Source organism: Gigantopelta aegis, chromosome 7 (genome assembly GCF_016097555.1).
Source record: "Gigantopelta aegis isolate Gae_Host chromosome 7, Gae_host_genome, whole genome shotgun sequence".
In the NCBI taxonomy this organism is placed as follows: Eukaryota; Metazoa; Mollusca; class Gastropoda; order Neomphalida; family Peltospiridae; genus Gigantopelta; species Gigantopelta aegis.
In genome coordinates, this window is record NC_054705.1 from 38,248,558 (window position 1) to 38,271,191 (window position 22,634).

The following is a 22,634-nucleotide window of genomic DNA, read 5'->3' on the forward strand; positions in this document are numbered from 1 at the left end:
AGACCGGTCTTGATAACCCACTACATGCTACACCTTAGAAGCTTGAGGCCAGAACTGTCTTGATGACCCACAACATGCTACACTTTAGAAGCTAGTTCTCACTGAAGCTTGAGAACCAGACTGTCACAGTTCTAATTATTACATATAATAAAATTTTTTGAATTATTTCATGTGAATCCCAATAGATTCGGATGTGGGTTTTATGCCCCACCAACAGAGGGCTTGGCATGTAAAGTTACAGAACTTCATGATGCACATGCTTCTCTGAGGGTTGCGTTTTTACGTTTCAGTTCAAATGTTGACTATGGCTACGTTTATGCGAATCGAACATGTTTTCTAGTGTTTTTGCATCACCATTCGCTCACTTACTTGTCTTTACGATGTTTTTGATTCTGTAAAAATAATCCGATAGCATTACTTTTACCAATGTAAAGTTTCTTTTTTTTAGGAGTATATATCTGAAGATTATAACAATACCTCTATCTACACAACGTAATCCATCAAGCCATAGTACTTTGTTCTCTGGACATGTGCAATGGAATGTATGATTTTTTTTCACACACATTTGTTCACAACCTGCATTGTCACATTTATTTTCTTCCGTAAGTGGTCGACCTGCAAATATAAAAAAAAAAAAAAAAAAAAAAAAAATTCAAACAGGGTGAATGTATTTTGTGATATATGTGCCAAATCAAGAATTACCATGTTTAAGATGTGTTTACCTTGTAGCAATTCAATTTGCTAACCTAAAGGAAATTTGTCTAAACATGTTCAAACAATATTCGAGGCTCGAAATTGGCGTGAGGCTGGTGGCAAATTATGCTGGTAAAAATGCCCAATATACTTTCTGACAATCAATTTGACAAGCAGCTGTTTGCTTCCCATTTGTTTTTTAATATTCCATCTCTATCCACATTATTGATTTATCTTACATCCATACTTGCCTTGAGTTTCATGCATTCTTCTCGAAAAAATAACAATATGAAACGTTATTTCACAAACAGTTTGTTTACATTTGTAAACTGATGGCAAGTGTGTTCTGTATTGTGATTGGTTAATTACATTCCTTTTCCCGGGATCAAATGAAAATAACACCCGGAAAGCTAACGACGTCATTAGAAAGTGACGTCATTAGCAATTGGAACAGGTTAAGTTAATGATTCAAGTGTCTACAGTTAAACTGTAGCCAGGTATTTTTTTCAAGAAATACCAAATATACAGTTAGTTCTGCAAACGCCTTCGGTCAACAATGACATTTGCGGGATCAAATAGACAATAACACCCACAAATATAAAAACTCTATATGGTTATCTCCTAAATATCACATGGATGTGGCCATTGTGCAGCAGTGCTCACACCAACAAGGGAAGAATTGTCTTTTAACAAACCTAAGTCTGAAAAGCTTTGAATATACATGTAGGTAAAGTCTAAAAAGCCTGTAGTGGAAATGAAAACAAACGTAATGTAATCATCTAATATTTGACATCTTTGTTTGTTTTAACATTACTTTATATCAAAAGGTTAACCTTAATATGTGGCACACTGAAGTGTGAGATTCTTTTATTGAAAGACTAAAAAGTTTGTTTAAAGTTTGTTTTGTTTAACGACACCACTAGAGCACATTGATTTATTAATCATCGGCTATTGAATGTCAAACATTTGGCAATTTTGACATATAGTCACAGAGAAAACATGCTACATGTGTCCATTAGTAGCAAGGGATCTTTTATATGCACCATCTCACAGAAAGGATAACACATACCACAGTCTTCAATATACCAGTCATGGTGCACTGGCTGGAATGAGGAATAGCCCAATGGGCCCACCGATGGGGATTGATCCCAGACCGACCGACCATCAAGTAAGCGTTTTACCACCTGGCTACATCCCGCACCTTTGAAAGACTATTACAAACTATTTACACTTTTCTTTAAAATAAAGAACTAAAATTTACACATGCTCATTGTGTCATGTCTTTTATAGTTGTTTGAGAATTAATTTTTAGCCACTTATGACCACTTGGAGCTTTGTCATCATAACACTCCCATTAGTAGCATAAACCACATATTGTAGTCTGCATGTGGGGCACAGGATCAAACCTCCTCAGAGGATCTATTTTCTGATCGAGTTCCACCCCCATAGGTCAAAAGATTCTGACCGATTCAGTTTACACATTACATTCAATTTTCCTCTAAAGCAAGGGTTCAAATATTTTTTAAAAACATTACTTACCACAGGGCAAGTGCCAATCAGATATTCACTTGCCCCATATATTTTTCCACTTCCCATACTTCTTAAGGTAACCATTTGTGTTACTCCTCTTTAATTTAATACAGTGCTTAATAATGTAATAATATTGAAAGTAATTGGTTTGATTGCACATGCACAAAGAATTTTGCAACACTTATCCAGGAAGTACTCAATGTATATGTCTGTCCAGTAGTATCCACTGTCTTCTCTATTTGTTGATTTAAACTTTAATTTTTAAATAGTGTCCATTTGTTGATTTAAACTTTGTTATTTGTTTGGTGGTGTCCACTTGTTCATCTCAATATAATTATTATGTCGATGTATGTGTATGTCTTAAGTGGTCGTGGATGTGGCGAGAACCCTTTCCACTTGTAAGCCATTCTTTTAGGGATTTTTGCCCACGTGTCATTATTATGAGTATATTATTTAACATTCTCTGCCCTAAAACACTTCTCTGGGATGTTTTTTTACCCTGTTCATAGCTGAGAAAAGTCTCTCGCAAACAGCCGTGGCTGGGCTCAAAGTAAACATGAGCTCTGTTACTCCGCAAATATTATTAAATAGTGCATGATTGGTAAACAACAGAAGGGGAGGAGCTGCAGCCTTGTATTTTTAAGTTATCGAGCACAATTTATTTGTTAAAAACTATTAATAAATCAGAAAAAATTAATACATTCGTGTATCACACCATCACGATTATGGCGTAGGACTAATGAAATCTAACTTGTCATGATTATGACGTAGGGCTAATGAAATCTAACTTCACCTTACCCGTTCATTTTACACGAAGGTCGATTTACATTTGCAATTAAGTACTGAAAAACATGAAGTATGTTCTGTGAAATAATGCCCCCAAACATTTAGATTTAATCGGGATATTGTTGCACGTAGGGAGACTGGCTCTTCTCGATATTAAAATCTATCAATTATTTATCATTATTATGAATTTATTTTCTATTCTTAACGTTTGCTCCAACTTTTTTTTTTCTTTTTTTTGGCGTCTTTGTATGTATTACGTTTATATATGTATGTGTATATATGTAAATATGCATGAACAGATGTTTGTGTAATTAGGTATATCTAGTTTGTGTATATGTTCGTATAGGTGTTTGTGTAATATATACTGCAATTTAACAAACTACATTATACGGACTGCGTGTACACTTTAATAATATTTATTTATCTAATTTTTTTTTTTTTTGCTTTATTGCTTTATACGATTTAAATTAATTAATTAGTTTATTTATTTATTTGTTTGTTCTTTACAAATGATTTCAAAGTAAATAGTAGGCGGGATCTGTTGAAATAGGTGCTGGTTCAATGAAAAATATCTTATAAATCTTCCAAACTTTATTGATTTTTTTTATTATCTCAAAATTAATTTATGATTTGTTGTTGGGGTTTTTTATTTATTGTTTTTGTGCACACCACATATATATTCTATAATATTTAATAAAAAATACCACCATAACTATCTTTTCTGTGACTACTGTAAAACAAAATCCAATTTAATTAAAATTAGCTCCACTATTACATGTGGATCTAACATCAGCTAGTTGGAGCTCATGTCCACCAATCAAAACCTTACTTGCAGAATCATGCCAGTGATTTAAAAATAATTTGAAAACATTCCGAATTATCCTGAGGGTATATGACATGTTTGGTGTGCCTTAAAACATGTTTTATTTTATAAAATAAATACTTTAATTGTAATGTAAAACTGAAGTTTGATTTAGTTGGGGGTTTTTAATAAATAAATAAATAATTTTTAATGTAAAATTGAAGACTGATAACCCATCCCGTACATATTGGTATGGTTCGCTGTACTGCGGCCACTAAAATAGACTCGCCCGATATTTTTAGAATTTGTATGCTCCCAAATAACGTTATAAAAGGCGAAGTGTGATTGGTCAATATGTAAATTATTATTTACAGACGAACTGTTACCTGAACATTGGAGACTACGCAGTGTTGTTAGCAATCCGATTAAAGTTAGTTATACTGGTCTAAATAAGGCATTCGTAATTCACATTAAACATATCGTATACCCTCAGGATAATTCGGAATATTTTCAAATTATTTTCAAATCACTGGCATGATTCTGCAAGTAAGGTTTTGATTGGTGGACATGAGCTCCAACTGGCTGCTGTTAGATCCACATGTAATAGTGGAGCTAATTTTAATTAGATTGAACAAAATCAATACTGCTGTTGCGAGATATATTTTGTTTGTTTCGTTTGTTTGTTTTGTATTCAGTTGCTTTTGTCAATTTATCAAGTAATGTAACAGGGCTTGGGGCATAAATGAATTCCAAGACGTGTCCCTCTGACCCTATAGGGATGTTTTTATTTTTTAGATGTGTATTAGGAATCTTATGTTGGCAATTTGTATGTGCGCGTATTTGTTTTAAAAAAGTGTATTATGAAACACGTGTATATCACCTTGTTTTTAAGTGTTCTGTGTAATGAGTGGAAAGTAATTTACTATTTGATTTGTATACTATATTTTAGAACCACTTTTGATAATGGATAGAGGATTTACTTGTTACTCAATGAATTGCTGGAGACTAGCGGATGTTAAAAAAAGGAAGGATGTTTTTAATTTCCTTAGATCAAAACAATTTTCAATCTGTTTCTTCAGGATACCCATTTTACAAAAGAAAAAGAGCCTATATTATTTGCACTGAATGGGGATTTCAACGTATTTTTAATTCTTATAGTAGCCAATCCCGTAGTGTTGCAATATTGATAAATAACACTTAGTAATAAACATTGTATATTTGGTGGTGATTGGAATCTAGTGTTAAACCCTGATATCGATACGTACAACTATATAAATATTAATAACCCAAAAGCATGTGACAAAGTATTAGAGACCATTGGGGAGCTTGATCGTGTTGATATCTGGAGTTATCATAATCCTGAATTACACAAGTTTACATGGAGGAAAACAACCCACTGCTCAGTCGATTTGACCCACATCAGATCTGTGATGTAGCATCAGGTGTTCTGTTAGTAGGTCAACATGCCGACAGCAGAGAATGATTGTTCGAAAAACAGCTGATTCTTAACAGGCGCTAGTTTCGACATTTTGGTCTTAACACATTTGTACATCTACTCTAATGGTACCTCGATTGGTGAGGAAGTGGTATATAAGCACGTTAACCCAGTTACCTACCTACCTGTGAAAAGCAGGACACAATTAAGTTCTGACCCAACTTTTGAAAGTGGGATATTAACAATTGACTGTAATAAAAAATGTGTTCAGATCGGAACACATTTAAAACAACAAGCAGAATAAATAACATTATTTTACTGATTAATATCACATAAAATCGGGATCTGAATTTATTGTCTTAGACAGATCAGTATGATGCAATACAGGTATGAACACATACAAATAATAATACGATTTATCTTGCTACCTATACGCCCATTACTACAGGTGTTGTTCATTGTTTGTTAAGCATTCAAAGAGGCGCGATTATTTCATAACACTTTTTGTGGTGTCCTAATAACTCGGGATCTACAGTCTTTGTAAAAAGGTGACCACTGGCAGACTGTATAGGGGCAAGATCGCGTGCCGGCGTAGACAGAGCTAATTACCACATGAAAGGTTCTTTTGTTCTTGAATGTGCATCCTAAGTCCACTCTGTGTGTGTGTGTGTGTGTGTGTGTGTGTGTGTGTGTGTGTATATATATATTTTGTGTGTGTATGTGTGTGTGTGTGTATTATGAAATACAAGCCCCATATTTTTATCATTCAAGGCTTGGTACCCTCCACTGGCATAGGCAAGATTTTACATTGGGATGGATGGGGGAGAGAACCCACACGTGTATATATGATTTTATAAAATTTAATAGTTTTTTTGTTTTAAAGTTTGATGGGGGTGGGGGTGGGTTCCCGTAGGCCCTCTCCCTACGCTACTGCGGGACGGAGCATGGCGTAACACTTTTCAAAGAGGCACTTTTGTGGGTTATATTTGTTGTATCTATGAACATTTTCTCAACTGATTTGAAAGAAGAGTCGTACCACTATATTTTACACTGCCGCCCTTGCTCTGGTACCCTCCTCGCCTCCTCCCCCTCCCCCTTTTGAGCTCTAGTTTAGCTAGTGCTCATCGTGGTTTCTTGTTTGCTGTATCATGCGCAATCGTAGAACATGTGCCGGTGGGGATACAGGCTTGGAACAGATATGTTTAAAAAAAATAAAAAAATAGGTGTCATATTTATCCACCACCTTAAATAATTGTCGTAATCCCCAGGGATGAAGTGGTCACCTCAGATCCTATCCCATCGTAATGGTCCTTTCCATTACGCACAGGTTGTTTAAGAACCACTTCCATGCAAACCCTGTGATTGTCGGTTTGTTTAAAGTTTGGAAAAACTGTTGCTTTGCTACATCCAAACATCCAATCACCATATTTTACATTTGAAAAATATCCCAAAAGAATATTCCATCCATACAATTCAATTCAATTTAATAAAATTTTCGCGTTTTAAAAATACACGTGTTCCACCTTCCCAGTAAAATCTCTGAAAGGCTTCGAATCACGCTTTCATGCTATGCCGGTTAGCACGTCACGGGGTCACATGACTTGGCTCTTCAAGTTCACAGGCATTTTGGCAAGCACATTTTGGAAAAACAGGACTTTTTATTGCGAATATATTAAAAACGGGTACATTAAAAAAAAAATTTTTTATTGATACTTCATATATATTGTAAAAGATATATGTAGACACCAAACAATAGTGAATTACGTTTTTGATAAATGTTGACCTTTAACGTTAATTTAGCTTCAAAAATAAACAAACTCCATAAACCTATGAATGTAGTGTATCAATTCAAGTCATTATATTATCTGGATTACTGCATTTATTTCATGTTCTTGTTCAGAAACATCAGTATATTAGTAATTAATATGTGAAATATGTGTTATCACATGTAGCAGCTTTAACAAGGACTACAACACACAAAACGTCTGGCACGATCAACACTGTTCAACAGTTAATAATGTTTTTAACCACAAGCTTCAAACATACATGTATGCTCGTACATCAACTAGGTAACTGCTGTCCAGTATAGTCTTCAAACGTACGCTACCCTATCTTCAAGGGTGTGCCACTTTTTCCCGTCGAGGGTTTGGATTTTCTCTATGTGCTGTCATCGCGATTTCCTCTGCATCCTGCCGTCGCTGAAACCTCCAAAAGTTGATGCTCTCCACAAAATACTATTAGAGGGAATGATTTTCCATTTCACATTTTTCCATATTCCGTTTCCGATTTTTGCAAATTCCGTTTTTATCTGTTTTTGTATGTTCAATTAGTGTCATATTTTATTATTAATAACTATATCCATTTATGTTTTATTGTTCCAGCTCTGTGTTCGTTTGCTATTGGTATTTTTTAAATACCTGTAAACAATTTTGTTGAAACAAACTTTAAAAAACAAGAAGTCAAGTAATGTTTACTTGCCACTAATAAAGACAAAAAAGTGATGTACCATATTTTCTGGACTATTACATGAACTCGTGTATAAACCACACCACTTGATTTAGACAAAGTTCCGACCTTCGTCCATACATAAATCGCACCTTTAAATAAGCCGCTGTTAAAATAAAGCCACAAACTTAATTATGGTTAATTATTGTTTGCATTTAAGAGATCCATTCTCCCTTAAATTCAAACAATAAATAATTGTTGATTGTGTGGCTTTCAGTTTCATTACTTCTACTGGATTATTAGTAAGTTTCATAAACAAAACACACCATTGACAAACCCCGCTATTTTCACGAAAATATGAACAAGAACTTTGGTAATGTATTGTATATAAATAAATACATGATAACATTTTATTTGTTCCAGTATGATTACAAAGCGTGAACTAAAAAAAAAGTGCACACGTAAGAATTACTAGTACTCACTCGATTACACATGTACGTTTCTCTGTAGCGTGCCGTGTGCACAAATTACATATTCAAATGAGGTCAGGTCAAGCTGGATATACGTGTAGGCCAATGGTAGTGAACCAAAACTAAGCACTAATAACAGCGGGGCCCAAATCCCAAGATATATATTTTGCAACCCCCTTGGGGAGAGGGGAAAATTGACCTGGGAAAAATAAATGTATACATCACTGCGGAACCCCCTGAATCGCGGGGACCGTAGCACGTCCTACATGTGCTACTAGAATAAACCGGTAAGAAGAAAAGTAAAATGCTATTTTTGTGTGCAATTTAGAAAACAATCGGTTTGGAAATAAATAACTTGTTGTAAATTCCATAGCATGAAAAAAGGCGTTCCCCGTGGAACGGACTATACATGTTAAATACTTCCGTACAGATCAACGAATACGTCCGAAGTTTTACGAAATTACGTTTTCCAACGAAAGCATCGTGTAAACTGGCTATGCTTATGAATCGTAATAAGTATTATTGAAAAATATTGAAAATGAACGTACTAGAAATCTTATTATATAATCAACATTCTAAAATTGTATTTTAAAGTACATGTTTATTTTTATATTTCAAGTTAAATTTCACAGTGTAAAGTGACACGGGTAAACAGTCACATGCTTTGTTGCAAGCTAACGGCAATTAAGCATAACTTGCGAGAATTAACGGTTCTGAAAGTATTTAGGCATACAGTGCACTCCATGAAAGTTCTCGCATACAAAAACACTATGCATATATTATCAACACTGAATCTTAAAACTACCAAAAAGATTTATTATGGTGCTTGAACCAGAAAAAGAACTTTTGAAGGTTATTTTTTTTAAATCGCGAATTCTGTTTCAGTTACTAAATTCTGCGATTTCGTCCGTTTTTCCGTGATCGTGGAACATCATCCCTCTATGAGGTATACAGGACAGAGCTATCCCATGAAAGAAAGCTACATAAGAAATTTCTATCCTACATGGAATATTACACACACTTGTTGACGTCGTTGCTAATATATGATGCCACATTAATGTGAGATTGTGACGTGAGGTCAGTAGACAGTTTTAAATTAATAGTTTGCTCTTAAAGCCTTCATTATAAAAGCTATCTTGATAATTTGTAGTGTTAAATTTTATTTAACACATTAACAAACATGATAAATATGATAGTGTCGTTTATTTATGATAAAATGGTCAAACAAAAAAGACTCCATCATATGCGGGCAAGCCTCATCCTAAGTGGAAATTTCCACCACCTCGGGTGTACTTTTTCATCCCACAATGACCACATATGATGGAGTCTAATAATCTATACCTCACAACAGTGATATATCTATTAATCTACATTACATAGTTTTGACAATTCCTGCAGAATCCTAAAAAGACACATTTATCTACCAACTGAATGCTTTTTGCAGATTAAAATATACCACTTAACAGGTAAAGTTTCTTTTGTTTAACAACACCACTAGAGCATATTGATTTCGTTTCCGGTGAGTGCCGTGTGCAAAACAGCGGGAAATATGAATTGGGGAATGCACTGTATACAGTGTACAGTATGTCGACTGGCGTGACGTCGGGCGAGATATCTCGCCTGCAGCAGTACTCAGAAGGTTAAGGCATCTCTTAAAGGAGGGGACAATTAAGGCATTTGGCCTGGTATGCATATTCAACAATATATAATGCACATTATTGCTTAATATCAACAAGTATAATCGTATAGTTAATTAATAAAACAGTTAAATGTGACGGCTATTATATATAACGGGCGGAGCCATTTTGTACCATCCCAGTGAATACGCCCTCTGGCGAGCTGGTGGTTATGTAATCCTAACGTGTCACGTCAGGAATGAGCCTTAGAACTGAAGAAAAAAACATACCTGATTTTTGCGGATGCATCACAATGTTCTATAATAATAGCCATCCTAGTAAGCCAACAACAATTATATATTATTTTTCAATACAAAATAAACCACCATTGTCAAAGTGTTGAAATAACTGTATTATGTTTTGTACATAAATTAACCCATGTACTGAAATAATAACCGGAGTGTTTTCTTGGTTAATTGGTCTTTTCTTTCTGTGGCCTGTACCTGTGGCTCCTGATTGGCAGGTGTATATTTAGACGGTCCCCAGACATTGTGTATAGACACACTAAAAAGACGTGCCTCTTTTAATAAGATCGCAGGGTATTGTGTGATAACCGCACGGATACCCGTCAAATCGTCCTGCTTTATTGCTGTAAGTAATTCTGTAAAACCCTTGATTAAGTAAACTTTCCCATCTAAAATCACAAAACTGACCAACGTCGTCCCAAAGAAAAGAAAAGTATCACCTGGGTATCGTGAGTGGTCATTTTTGCTCGAACGTACCCTACCAATAGGCCTTATAATATGCATTTTTCTTTGGTTTTTTAAAAAAGAAAAATACTATAACTCCATTTTGTTCTATTGATGCAAATTGGAAAATATTTAGTTAAATAGTTTATTATACTATTAAGTCATTTATGTTGTTTTACAAGTCAGGTTGATGAAAGCAAAGTGCCTTGTCGTAAATTTGAGCGTATTTGTTTACTCTGTGCATAGAGGAGATGACGGAGCTGATGTCACTTCGCCCCAAGCTATACCACCGGACGTCACAAAAACAAAACAAAATGGCTGCCCCCAGTTAGCAGGAATAATCATGTTTTTTTATTAACTCTAAAATTACGCGTTTTTCATTTGTTAATTTTTAAAGTGTCAGTATGTGTTGGTGGTCCGGGTATGCATCTTTCCAACACTTAAGGCTCTTGTTTGAGTTGACCCTACCTTTAACAAAACAAATTAATTATCTTTCAGATAGATAGAAATCTTTATTAAAATAATAATATTAAACTTTGATCGGTTCACCAAAACGAATGCCCGTGAATGTCAGACTGACAATATCTCCGGTTGAATTACATAAAAGATGAGTCAGTTTGTACATTGTACTACTTTTTTTTTTTTACCAGGTATCTAGGGACAAAATAAGGGGTAGGTATTTCCACAAAGTTATTTTTCTTTTATTGTATTTTCCCCCCCTTTTTTAAATGTTTTTTTTCACTGTATTTTTCTGAAGGGGGGGGGGGTGATTACGCAGCTGATACCTTTTAATTTTCACCCAGCGAGAACACTGCATTGTGTTCCTTGTCAAGGCTTTACATCTCACTAATTTGAGCACAACAGGCTGTTGGTCTGTTCTGAGCAAATCAGGTCTTTTTAGTACAGTAAACAGTTGTACATATTGAAACATGAATTTCAAGTCATTTTAATATAATACAGCTTAACATTCCACTGGTTTTGAGGTGAAAAGTTTTGAAGTTAGAATGTTTGTACTGAATTTAGGCATACTTATTTTGGGAACACCCATCTAAAGTCCTGCCTGTTTGTGCCTGAGGTGGGGTAAATTAAGTTTAGTATTTGTATTTAAAAATGCAATTATACTGTAACTTCTTCACAATTACTAGGCCATTTCCAAGTAAATTTGGTGGGAAGCTTCCTTAACACATGGAGGAACAAAATCATTAATTTGGTAATTCTATAATTTGATTTTCTCCATTTATTTTTATTCTTAATGACAACACTGGAAATAGCCACTTAGCAGAGTACAAAGCAGCTGAAAGGACCCAATTAACCTTTAATAATTTTTTATGTAATCCCTCCTTCGACCCCAAAAATGGCCAATTAAGACAGTTTACATTTCTATGTTATTGATCAGGTAAGAAACCTTGGATTTTCATGTGGATCTTGAAGTACATAACCAAAAAACATATATTTACCACATTTCTCTGGTGCCTGATAGAACTCAATTTTCATGTGGATCCTGAAGTACATACCCAAACAAACATATACCATATTTTTCCATGTATTATGCGCACCGGTGTATAATGCGCACCCCCACTTTGAACGTTTATTCCAAGAAAAAAACATGAACCACAATATAATGCACATCATTTTTTTAACCACAAAACTGACGGTGAATGCAAGATGTACCATTTTCCCCCGGTCACCAAAATTAACGGAAAGCGAAAGCAGCGGTATATTCAAGAAACAAAACTTAAATTAGGTACTTTGGTACATAGACCTACATGTCCAGACTTTCGTTTTTGACGGGCGTAAGCGCTATCACACCCGTGAACCCCGTCAACTCAATCTGACGGGCGCAAAATAACGCGCCCCTAAATTGAACAAATCACACTTGTATTTTTTTTTTAACTGCCATTTTAATTGTTTATTGAATCCAATCCAAAATGCCACAAACCTTTCCATTCTGTTCACAATGAACTTCCTAGAATACATTTTATAAATTGAAACATGATTGGTTGGTTATCTAAAAATTTACACTGAGGCAATCAGCTAGGAGTTCACTTATTATTAAGATCTCGTCAGTTTTGTTTTGTTTAATTTCGTACAATGCAGGTAATGATCGCAACATTTATTTTACACTGTCGTCGTTTCGATCACGTACAGGACAAATAATAGGTGCGTTGTCCAATTATTCTATGATGTGTATAATGTTTATACATGTTGATATCACAGTAAATGCGTACACCAACAAAAAACAAATTTAGTAAAGCAGGTTTTGTTTTAGTTTATAATTGCATAGCGACGTACTCCAGACATTTCTACTTTCTGTTTCACGATACTGCCACGTGATTAAAAGCCAAGGACATTGACCTTGGTATAGTCAGATTTCTAGAAGTTGTAATTGGTTGACTGGCACTTGAAACAAACATACACCGATTTAATTTCAACTTAGTAATTCTAATTTACAGAGTATAAAGCATGTATATTTTAGAATTAAATTTACATTAGGGTAGTTTTGTTGGTTTTGGTGGGAGGGGGGGGGGGGGGTGTTTTGTTTTTGATGGGTTGCTGTTAATAAATGATGTGTTAACTATAATACACCGACAATGAAAGTTAATCCTGTTTGTTTAAATATATATTTATATAACATTGTAGTAAGATTTGGGTAGAAAGCAATATATGTTGACATTTTTTCTGTTATGACATTATTATTATTATTTTTTAAATATAGAATTTTCAGGTACATAACATGTACATCATGATAAATGTGATAACCCTGTGCCATGTGGTTGATACACTTTTAATTTTTTTAGTTTAAATAATTTACAAATAGGCCTACTGACATTATTTTTTGTGAGTGTTTTATGGGACATTTTACAGTTAGAATTCTTAATAACAATACCAGTTATTACAATGTCAATTCACATTCAGTTCACAGGTTTGTGTGCATGAAGAAATCATATCATTCTGCAATGAAAACTAAAATTATTGTACTTGTATTAAATAAAACAGAATAAGCACAAACAAATCAGTTTCAATTCCTTATTCATAAATATTCAACAGATTATCATGATTCAGAATTTTAATGCAACATGATATGCATATACCGGGTAATACATTAAAAAAATCTATAAATGTTGTGTTCATGGTGTTTCTTTTTCTTGTTTAAGACTGCAATGGCCCATTCCTTCATCTTTGAGAACAACCATCATATTAGTTAAATTAGGACACTTATTTTGAAAAAACAAAACATTAACCCTTAAGATATTTAATTTAGAAATCATTACTCCTCAAACTTAATCATGTTCATGGGTGCAATTATTCTCGGTCTCTTGGCTCTAATTCTGATTAATTTGAGGGGTGCGATTTTTCCCTCTGCATTTTGAGGAGTGTGATTTTCACTCCCCTCATAAGCATTTTGAGGAGTGCGATTTTTAGCACTCCTGGGTTTTTCAAAAACAAAAGTCTGCATGTCACATTAAACATAGCCTAGTACTTACATGTCACAGACTCACACATAAGGCCTGCACAAATTGCACGAACAACCGTTTCATTTGTGCATCGGTTATGCCATTTTATTTGGCATAACCGATTTACCGTTTGTGTAAAATTTACTGAATGATTAGTCCCGGCAAAGTACCAAAATAGTTTTATTGCGAGTACAAACATTAGACTTGTTCCCGACACAGTGCTTTTTCGTAGCACATAACGTAACCAGTCAAGTTTGTATAAATATCTTGCGAAATAGGTGCATTCCCACTGGTTGTTAGAAGGTGTTATAGCCGAATTTAACCAATCAAAACTGGCGTTATTGTGATGGTCATTAAAATCTCGAACTGGATCAGCAACCGGGGTAAACCAGAGTCACAGTGACTGTAATTCCAAATCGGACAGTGCCAGTGACAGTGACGACGACAGTCTCAGTGATAATGACACTGACAGTATCCACTGTTCCTCAGAATAGGAAGATGGCACCGAGTCTCCCACTCACAACTGAATGTCATGACATTATATACACATAAAAGACTAATATTATAAAATTAATGGCAAGAGATTGCCTTGCAGTGAATTCTTATTTATTCACACGTAGTTATGCACACATGATGATGTGTTTTATATAATAGGCCATATAATTTATTACAATAGTCCTAATCATTATTTTTTTTTTTAAATCTCTTAAACATTTGTATACATATACTTTTTACTTACCATTGCCACTCTCGTTTCTCAAAATTAAGTTATAAAAAAAATATATTATAAAGAAAAAAAAACAGGTTATGCAAAGCAAAATAGCTTATGCAATTTTTTTTGGCCTAACCCCTATTAGGTTTTGTAAGTTTTTAAATTGCGCAGACCTGCACATGCATAAGTCAAAACAAAATTATATACCCATACACTGTAAATGACTAATAAATAAATGAAAACAAAAATATAGCATATTACATTTGGTTCTCGTGGCTAACGTGAATGCGCGAGATTTCAAAATTTATAGTAGTGTGGCATATTTCCAGTTTGACGGAAATGGCCGAATTAAATCTCATGGAAATTTAAAATATTTACGGTCCAGTTTTGTCATATTTGTGCACTTTTTGGCGAGGTATGGATACTGTTGTAGATTTATTTTGCATTTATTACGACCACCACAAGTGAAAAGTGATTTTTAAGAGGGTTTTGGCGTTTAGTTGAATAACCTGTAAAGTACTGTTAACTACCCATCAGCGATTTTTTATGGGTGATCGCTGGACATTTTTAAAAGATAGTATTTTCTATTGCTATGTATAGTGCGCATTCCCATTTTTAACCCGTATTTTCTTTTTTAAAGTTTGCATAATACATGGGAAAATACGGTATTTACCACAGTTCTGTAAGAACTCAATTTTCATGCAAACACGTTTCTGTGCAAGTCTTAGTTTAAAGTAAATCTTCAATTTCTTAGCATCGACTGGATATGGAAACACATGCTTTTTGAATTGACCATTCTCAATGTCTTCAGCTGTCAGGCCAGTAAATGTCTGAAAAATAAATGAACAGGCCAGCATACAAATTGCCATCACAAAATATTTTCCATATATGTATACTTAAAGACACTTGAATGCAGTGAACATTACCAACAATCTACTGTAATTGATCCAACAGATACATGCTCATCCAAAGAGTGACCTTGTGGCAGTTAAATGAATTGCTTATCGCTCATACCTCACCAAGAGCAAAATCGAGGCGAGCTGAAGATCACTCTCCTAAAATGATGCTAGGCGAGCATTCTCATTGAATGCAGTCTTCACTATAATCAAATCAAGATGAGCTGAAGATCACCCTCCTGAAATGGAGCTAGGTGAGCACTCTCATTGAATGCAGTCTTCACTATCATCAAATCAAGGCGAGCTGAAGATCACCCTCCTGAAATGGAGCTAGGTGAGCACTTTCATTGAATGCAGTCTTCACAGTGATCAAATCAAGGCGAGCTGAAGATCACCCTCCTGAAATGGAGCTAGGTGAGCACTCTCATTGAATGCAGTCTTCACTATCATCAAATCAAGATGAGCTGAAGATCACCCTCCTGAAATGGAGCTAGGTGAGCACTCTCATTGAATACAGTCTTCACTATCATCAAATCAAGGCGAGCTGAAGATCACTCTCCTGAAATGGAGCTAGGTGAGCACTCTCATTGAATGCAGTCTTCACTATCATCAAATCAAGGCGAGCTGAAGATCACCCTCCTGAAATGGAGCTAGGTGAGCACTCTCATTGAATGCAGTCTTCACTATCATCAAATCAAGGCGAGCTGAAGATCACTCTCCTGAAATGGAGCTAGGTGAGCACTCTCATTGAATGCAGTCTTCACTATCATCAAATCAAGGCGAGCTGAAGATCACTCTCCTGAAATGGAGCTAGGTGAGCACTCGCATTGAATGCAGTCTTCACCATCATCAAATCAAGGCGAGCTGAAGATCACCCTCCTGAAATGGAGCTAGGTGAGCACTCTCATTGAATGCAGTCTTCACTATCATCAAATCAAGGCGAGCTGAAGATCACTCTCCTGAAATGGAGCTAGGTGAGCACTCTCATTGAATGCAGTCTTCACTATCATCAAATCAAGGCGAGCTGAAGATCACCCTCCTGAAATGGAGCTAGGTGAGCACTCTCATTGAATGCAGTCTTCACTATCATCAAATCAAGGCGAGCTGAAGATCACCCTCCTGAAATGGAGCTAGGTGAGCACTCTCATTGAATGCAGTCTTCACTATCATCAAATCAAGGCGAGCTGAAGATCACTCTCCTGAAATGGAGCTAGGTGAGCACTCTCATTGAATGCAGTCTTCACAATGATCAAATCTTGCATTTTATAGCCAAAAAACAAAACAAACACTCCCCACCCACCCCACCCACACCCCCAAAAAACAATATACAGTGTTTCTGCCAGAAAGAAATGTTTGGGTATATGGCACTATGGAATTGAATGCAACCAGTCAACAGGGGTATGGAGGGCCTCCCCCAGAAAGAAAATTGGTTAAGTTTAATGTTAGGCTTAAGAAAATAATACAGTAATGATAAGAGTCATTAATTTTGTCAAAAGGTTAACTTAAAAAAATAAAATCTACCAAACATTTAGGTATGGCGCCATACTCATTTTACACTCTGGCATATATATATAATTACAAACTTTCCGAATTTATACCATTTACTGTATTCTGATTGGCTGACGTCCAAGCCTTATCCTTCCAAAAACCTCATAAAAATACGTCATCACGGAAGACCAAGATCGATTGGAACTATTTTTAGCTGGATGGGCGAGAAGCCCAATGACCCAGTTCGGTGATCGTTTTAAGCTGGATGGGCGAGAAGCCCAATATATATATATATATAAGTTAAAATAAAGATATATACACTGTTTTTGTTGATTCAATACTTATTTTTATTTTTAGACGGACAATTTCCAATAGTATGTATACATGTATTCCTACGCTTATTTACATAACACGGTTGATGGTAAGAACGAAAGAAATTATTTTTGAGTGTTTTATGGTACACTTCTTGTACTGTTTGTAATTATAAGAATTGTTTCTCATTTTTTAGGAATTTATCGATGTATAAAAGTCACAAATGTAGTATAAAATCACGTAGTACGATTTTATACTATGCGATTTTATACTACATTTGTGACTTTTATACATTGATAAATTCCTAAAAAATGAGAAACAATTCTTATATATATCAGGCCTCCCAGCTACTTAAAATATAGGAAATATAGGAATTTGCATACCAAAATATAGGTTTTATAGGAATTTTCAGGTCAAATATAGGAGTTTTATAAGAAATTGTGGAACAGTTATCATGATTATAGGCATTTTACATGGATTTTTAAAGACATTTACATTACTAATGGTATGTTCTTACCTTGCATATGTACACAAGATACATTGTACCATCTACTACCTCAACAGGGTTGAAAATTAGCAGTCGCCTCCTTGCCCGTAGTGACCTTTATTGGCTATGGGCGACTATGAATTTTACAAAGGTAGTCCGTTGGGAGACCATTGATTTTAGAATTTGGTGAATATGGTACCAGGTGAAAAATTAACGCACTGAAACTGAATCGAATGTGAAAAAACACATTGTGCTTGCGCGAACTACAGAACTGGCATCAGACAACATTATAGAACATGTTCTATATTTTGACAATGCCACACTTACCAGACTCAGCCTCAGCTTCTGAGATTTTGGTCCGAGGCTTTAAAAAAATATAGCTCAAAACGTATTGCAAACACGTTTTGGGGTTGTTGTTTTTTTGTTTTTTGAAGTTGTTGGATTAATGGACTGGATACGCCATAATTATTTACATGTAGTATAGACCTACTTTTTGACATTATTCAATGTATTAATCATATTTAATTAGCTTATATTATTTTGGGACAAAATCAAATTTTAACATGTACTTTTAACTCACACTAACAATGAAATGTTCCATTACTACATGGATTATTTCAAAAGTCAGTTAACTGGCATGTAGGCTAAAGATAAAATTCATATTAATTTATTAAATTGTAAACCCATATTATCTGAAATAACATTTTTGGGGGTAAAACATTCAGTGTAAATAAAAACAATATATATTTATAAAACGGCATAGGATAAATCCAACGTAATCTGAATGACAAAAATCGTAATACGAGATCAGGGCTGTATCTCTGTACAATGCAGTCGATTGGGTATTTGGCAAAATAGTGGATGATTCCATGAATCTTTATCTAGTGCCTTGTCTTTAGGAGGACAGCCACTCCCAAGGAGATCCTTTACTGGAGAGTTCTCACAGTGCACAAAGAAGACTGTCATTCCCAGACTAATATACTAAAACACACGCAGTTCTACCTTTAGTCTCTTTGTACTGCATAATCTATTACTTCAGAGACAATGCAAGTGAAGCTGCATACCTTGGCTATTCTAGTTGTTTTTTTTCTATCCCTGTATTAAAAATTATATTTAATCTGCATCATTTAATGGTAACTTTTAAAGTAACTTTTATTTATACTGGACTATTTTTTTGTTCTCTTTAAATGTGATTTGGGTTGGTATGGGTTTAAAACTTAATATGTTTTCTACTATGAATTTTAACTTTATTCATTATGAAGTTACATGCCAATTCATCTGTTTCCTCGATGCAAATGGACTATATATATGATTATTATTGTACATGTTATTATTTAACAAAGAACATTCTAGTTAAATTGGAGGGCTAGTTGAATTTGCGAAGGGCCAGTAAGATTTTTCTTCAACTGGCCCTATACTGGCGACCATGGTTTTCATGTTAATTTTCAACCCTGAACAAATATATACCAATACCAGTCTTTTTGATTTATTATGTCCAATACCAGTCCTTTTTTTTGTTGTCTTTTTGATACATACAAGAAAAGTTATATTTTATTTCTGCAATAAAAACATTTATTTTATTTTTTATCATGTCAGCAATACCCGCCTGCAAAAAAATAACTTATTTGGTGCCAAATATGTCACGTGATTAGAACGGTTGTTCCGTCTTTTGTGCCCATTCACTGTCGTCCTGATATTTTGTCATCATTTGTGGATTTAATTTGTAACTGATTATTTTTACTTCATGTCACTTGTTTATTCAGTAATTCTTAATAAAAGATTAGAACCCCCCCCCCCCCCAGCACACACACACACACACACACACACACACCTCCAGAGAAGTTGTGTTTAGCATTACAACTAGTATATATCTTGGATGCCAAATTTAAATAATATTTACACCGCCTTTATAAAAACGAAACGACTTTTATCAGCCAGCAATATCAAAGCGATCGATTTGATTGAACAAAATAGAAATAAAAAGGTCAGAACAGTGTTATCCTACATATGGGGATCCTATTAAAAGAAAACAAAAAAACCCAGATATTTGAGACAACTTGAAACTATTATTAAAATATAATATTAAAAGTAATCAATTCACCAAACTGAATGCCTGTGAATGACAGACTGACATTATCTCCGGTTCAATTACATTATAAAATACATCGTACCAATCTTTTTTGTACTAGATACTGAGGGGCTAAATAAGGGGTAGGCTATCCATAGTCAACTAACACGCAATGATATTACGGTAACAAAGCTTTCAAATGTCTTTAGTGGATTTTTGATTTCCTTTGATGGACAAGGGAGGATTATAAGGGGCGATGTCGGAGTCGCTCAGCCTTTAAAACCTTTAATTTTCACCCAACGAGAACACTTTCGGATTTTAACAGAATGCTGACATAATAAACATAAAATAATATTAATAATAATAATAATAATAATAATAATAATAATAATAAAATAAAATAAAATAAATAATATAAACTAAATAAAAACCTTTAAAGAAATATAAAATAAATAATATAATAATTTTAATTTAAAGATAAAATAACTGGATTGAAGGCAAACACTTAACTGTTTTCAACCCACTACACCACTTATTTTGGCTTGATTTGTGTTATACTGCATGATGCTAAAAATGTAAGCGCCTTAAAAATAATCATGGGGAAAGGCCTGAACATCACACACACACCCAATATAACATCGCACATGTGCCATTTCTGGATGTACATGCATGTACAAACCTGGATGTACATGTACAAACCACACCAACTTTTTCAACTTCAGTGGATGCAGAAATACAAACGACACAACCTACTCCACATTCCATGGATGTTGTAATACAAATGGAACAAACTAAACATATTCCAGTAGTTGTACAGAGCAATAATGTCAGGGTGTTGCATACAGACAAAAACAAATCAACCGATACTGAACACAACATTAACAATGATTTGGACACAAAGTCTACAACTTCTGACAAGGATTATAAAAGGAAAGCCAAAAACACTTTGATAATAGGATCCTCCATTTTAAAAGGAATAAAACCTAGAGGCCTGAGTGATACTGACGTGTTAACCATCAGGGGTGCAACAATTGACAGAATAGCTGTTGAGTTAATGAAACGGGACCTGTCAAGCTACAAGAATATCATCCTCCAGGTAGAAGAGAATGATATTGCAAGATACAGAAGTCTACGGAAGTTTGAAGACAACTATGAGAGTTTATTGTATGCAGCTAGGGCATTTGCAAACAAGGATGCCAATATCATTGTATCAGGACTCTTACCAAAGTCAGACATTTGTGTGCATGATGCAAATATTGTACTAGAAAATCTGTGCAACTTTTTGTGTATAATGTTCATCCACTAGTTTGTAACTATTGCAGAGTGAGTACAGCATGCATGTACTAGTACTTTGTAAGAGATGGAATATATCTGAATAGAAAGGGCACATCGAGGTATCTGAAGAACATCAATAACATTATTGGAATTATGAAAACTGCTACTGCAACAAAGACCTACATTAACTGTGGGGAACATAATCATGACACTGGATCATGTAGGTTTGGGCGAAAATTAAAATGTTATCATTGTGGTTTGTTTGGACATAAAGAAACATTTTGTCGACACTTCTGAAAATTTGGCAAGGAAGAGCAAGCCAAAAACAAAACTGTCACAAACAGATGTAATACCACAGTGAACTGTTCTGACTGTAATCTGTTTAGATGTGCATGTATTGCTAATGCAAACCATGTTTTGGGGCCCGTTTCAGGTCAGAGGGATAAAATATCATCGGACTCAACCAGTGACTTTAATTTGATTAGTGCGAAGTGTGTGGTGGCCAGATTAGTAATTAGTGCATCCAGTGTGGTTAAAGAAGACAGTGCTCTTCATTTATCATTAAAAAACAGATTCGACACACTGAGTTCTCTGTGTCAAGAATGTGATAATTTTACCTGTATTTGTAATTCCCCTGATTTGCCAGTAACACTGGAAGAAAACAGCTGCTGTTCTTTACTGCAATTAATGCCAGTTGTGTAATTAAGAGATTAGTAGAGGTAACAACCAGATTACATACCTTGCCCCTGTCCTCCATTTATACTATTAGTGATCCTGCTGATACAAACTGTGACACTTCACACCTTGGGTGTTTAGTAACTTCCTCTGTGGACTGTGTAAATAACACTCTCTGTGAAAGGGATCAAACCCTTCCTCAGTCTCACTATGACTTTAGTGTTAGTCACGGATTAGCATGTGTGTGTATACATTTATTGTTACTTATCTCTTGTACATATGTTCTTTGTAATGAAAGTCCCAATGTTCTATCCAATGATCCAATCAATGTATTCAATTTTACTTCCAAAGGTCTAAAAATATGCTCCCATAATGTAAATAGATTACAACACAAGTTAGATAAAGTAAGGTTTAACCTTCTTCATACTACAAATCCCCCTGATATTCTTGGATATTGTGAAACATTTTTCACAAGTGAACTTTTAAATGACCACATTTCAATACCTGGGTATACATTGATAAGAAAAGGTAAGACCAGTGACTTAGGTGGGGGCTGGGCAATATATTTAAATGATCTTTTAACTTTTGAAAGAAAAACCGAATTTGAAGCTAGTAATATTGAAACATTATGGCTTGAGATCAAACCTACTTATAAAAAATCTTTTTTACTCTGTTTTAGCTACAGACCTCAAAAATCTCCCATTGCCTGGATTGATAAGCTTGAAGAGGAAATTAAGTTA

General features: G+C 34.7%; 1 protein-coding gene across 1 annotated transcript in view; it reads right to left on the reverse strand.

Annotated features, from left to right (window-relative positions):
• The window catches only part of LOC121378064, a 293,865-nt gene that overhangs the window by 257,961 nt on the left and 13,270 nt on the right, over positions 1–22,634 (reverse strand). The window contains exons 4-5 of the mRNA XM_041506164.1: positions 15,367–15,523; positions 478–615 (exon numbers count right to left, since the gene is read on the reverse strand). Of these exons, the coding sequence (XP_041362098.1) occupies positions 478–615; positions 15,367–15,523 (295 nt within the window). The remainder of the gene's footprint in view (positions 1–477; positions 616–15,366; positions 15,524–22,634) is intronic.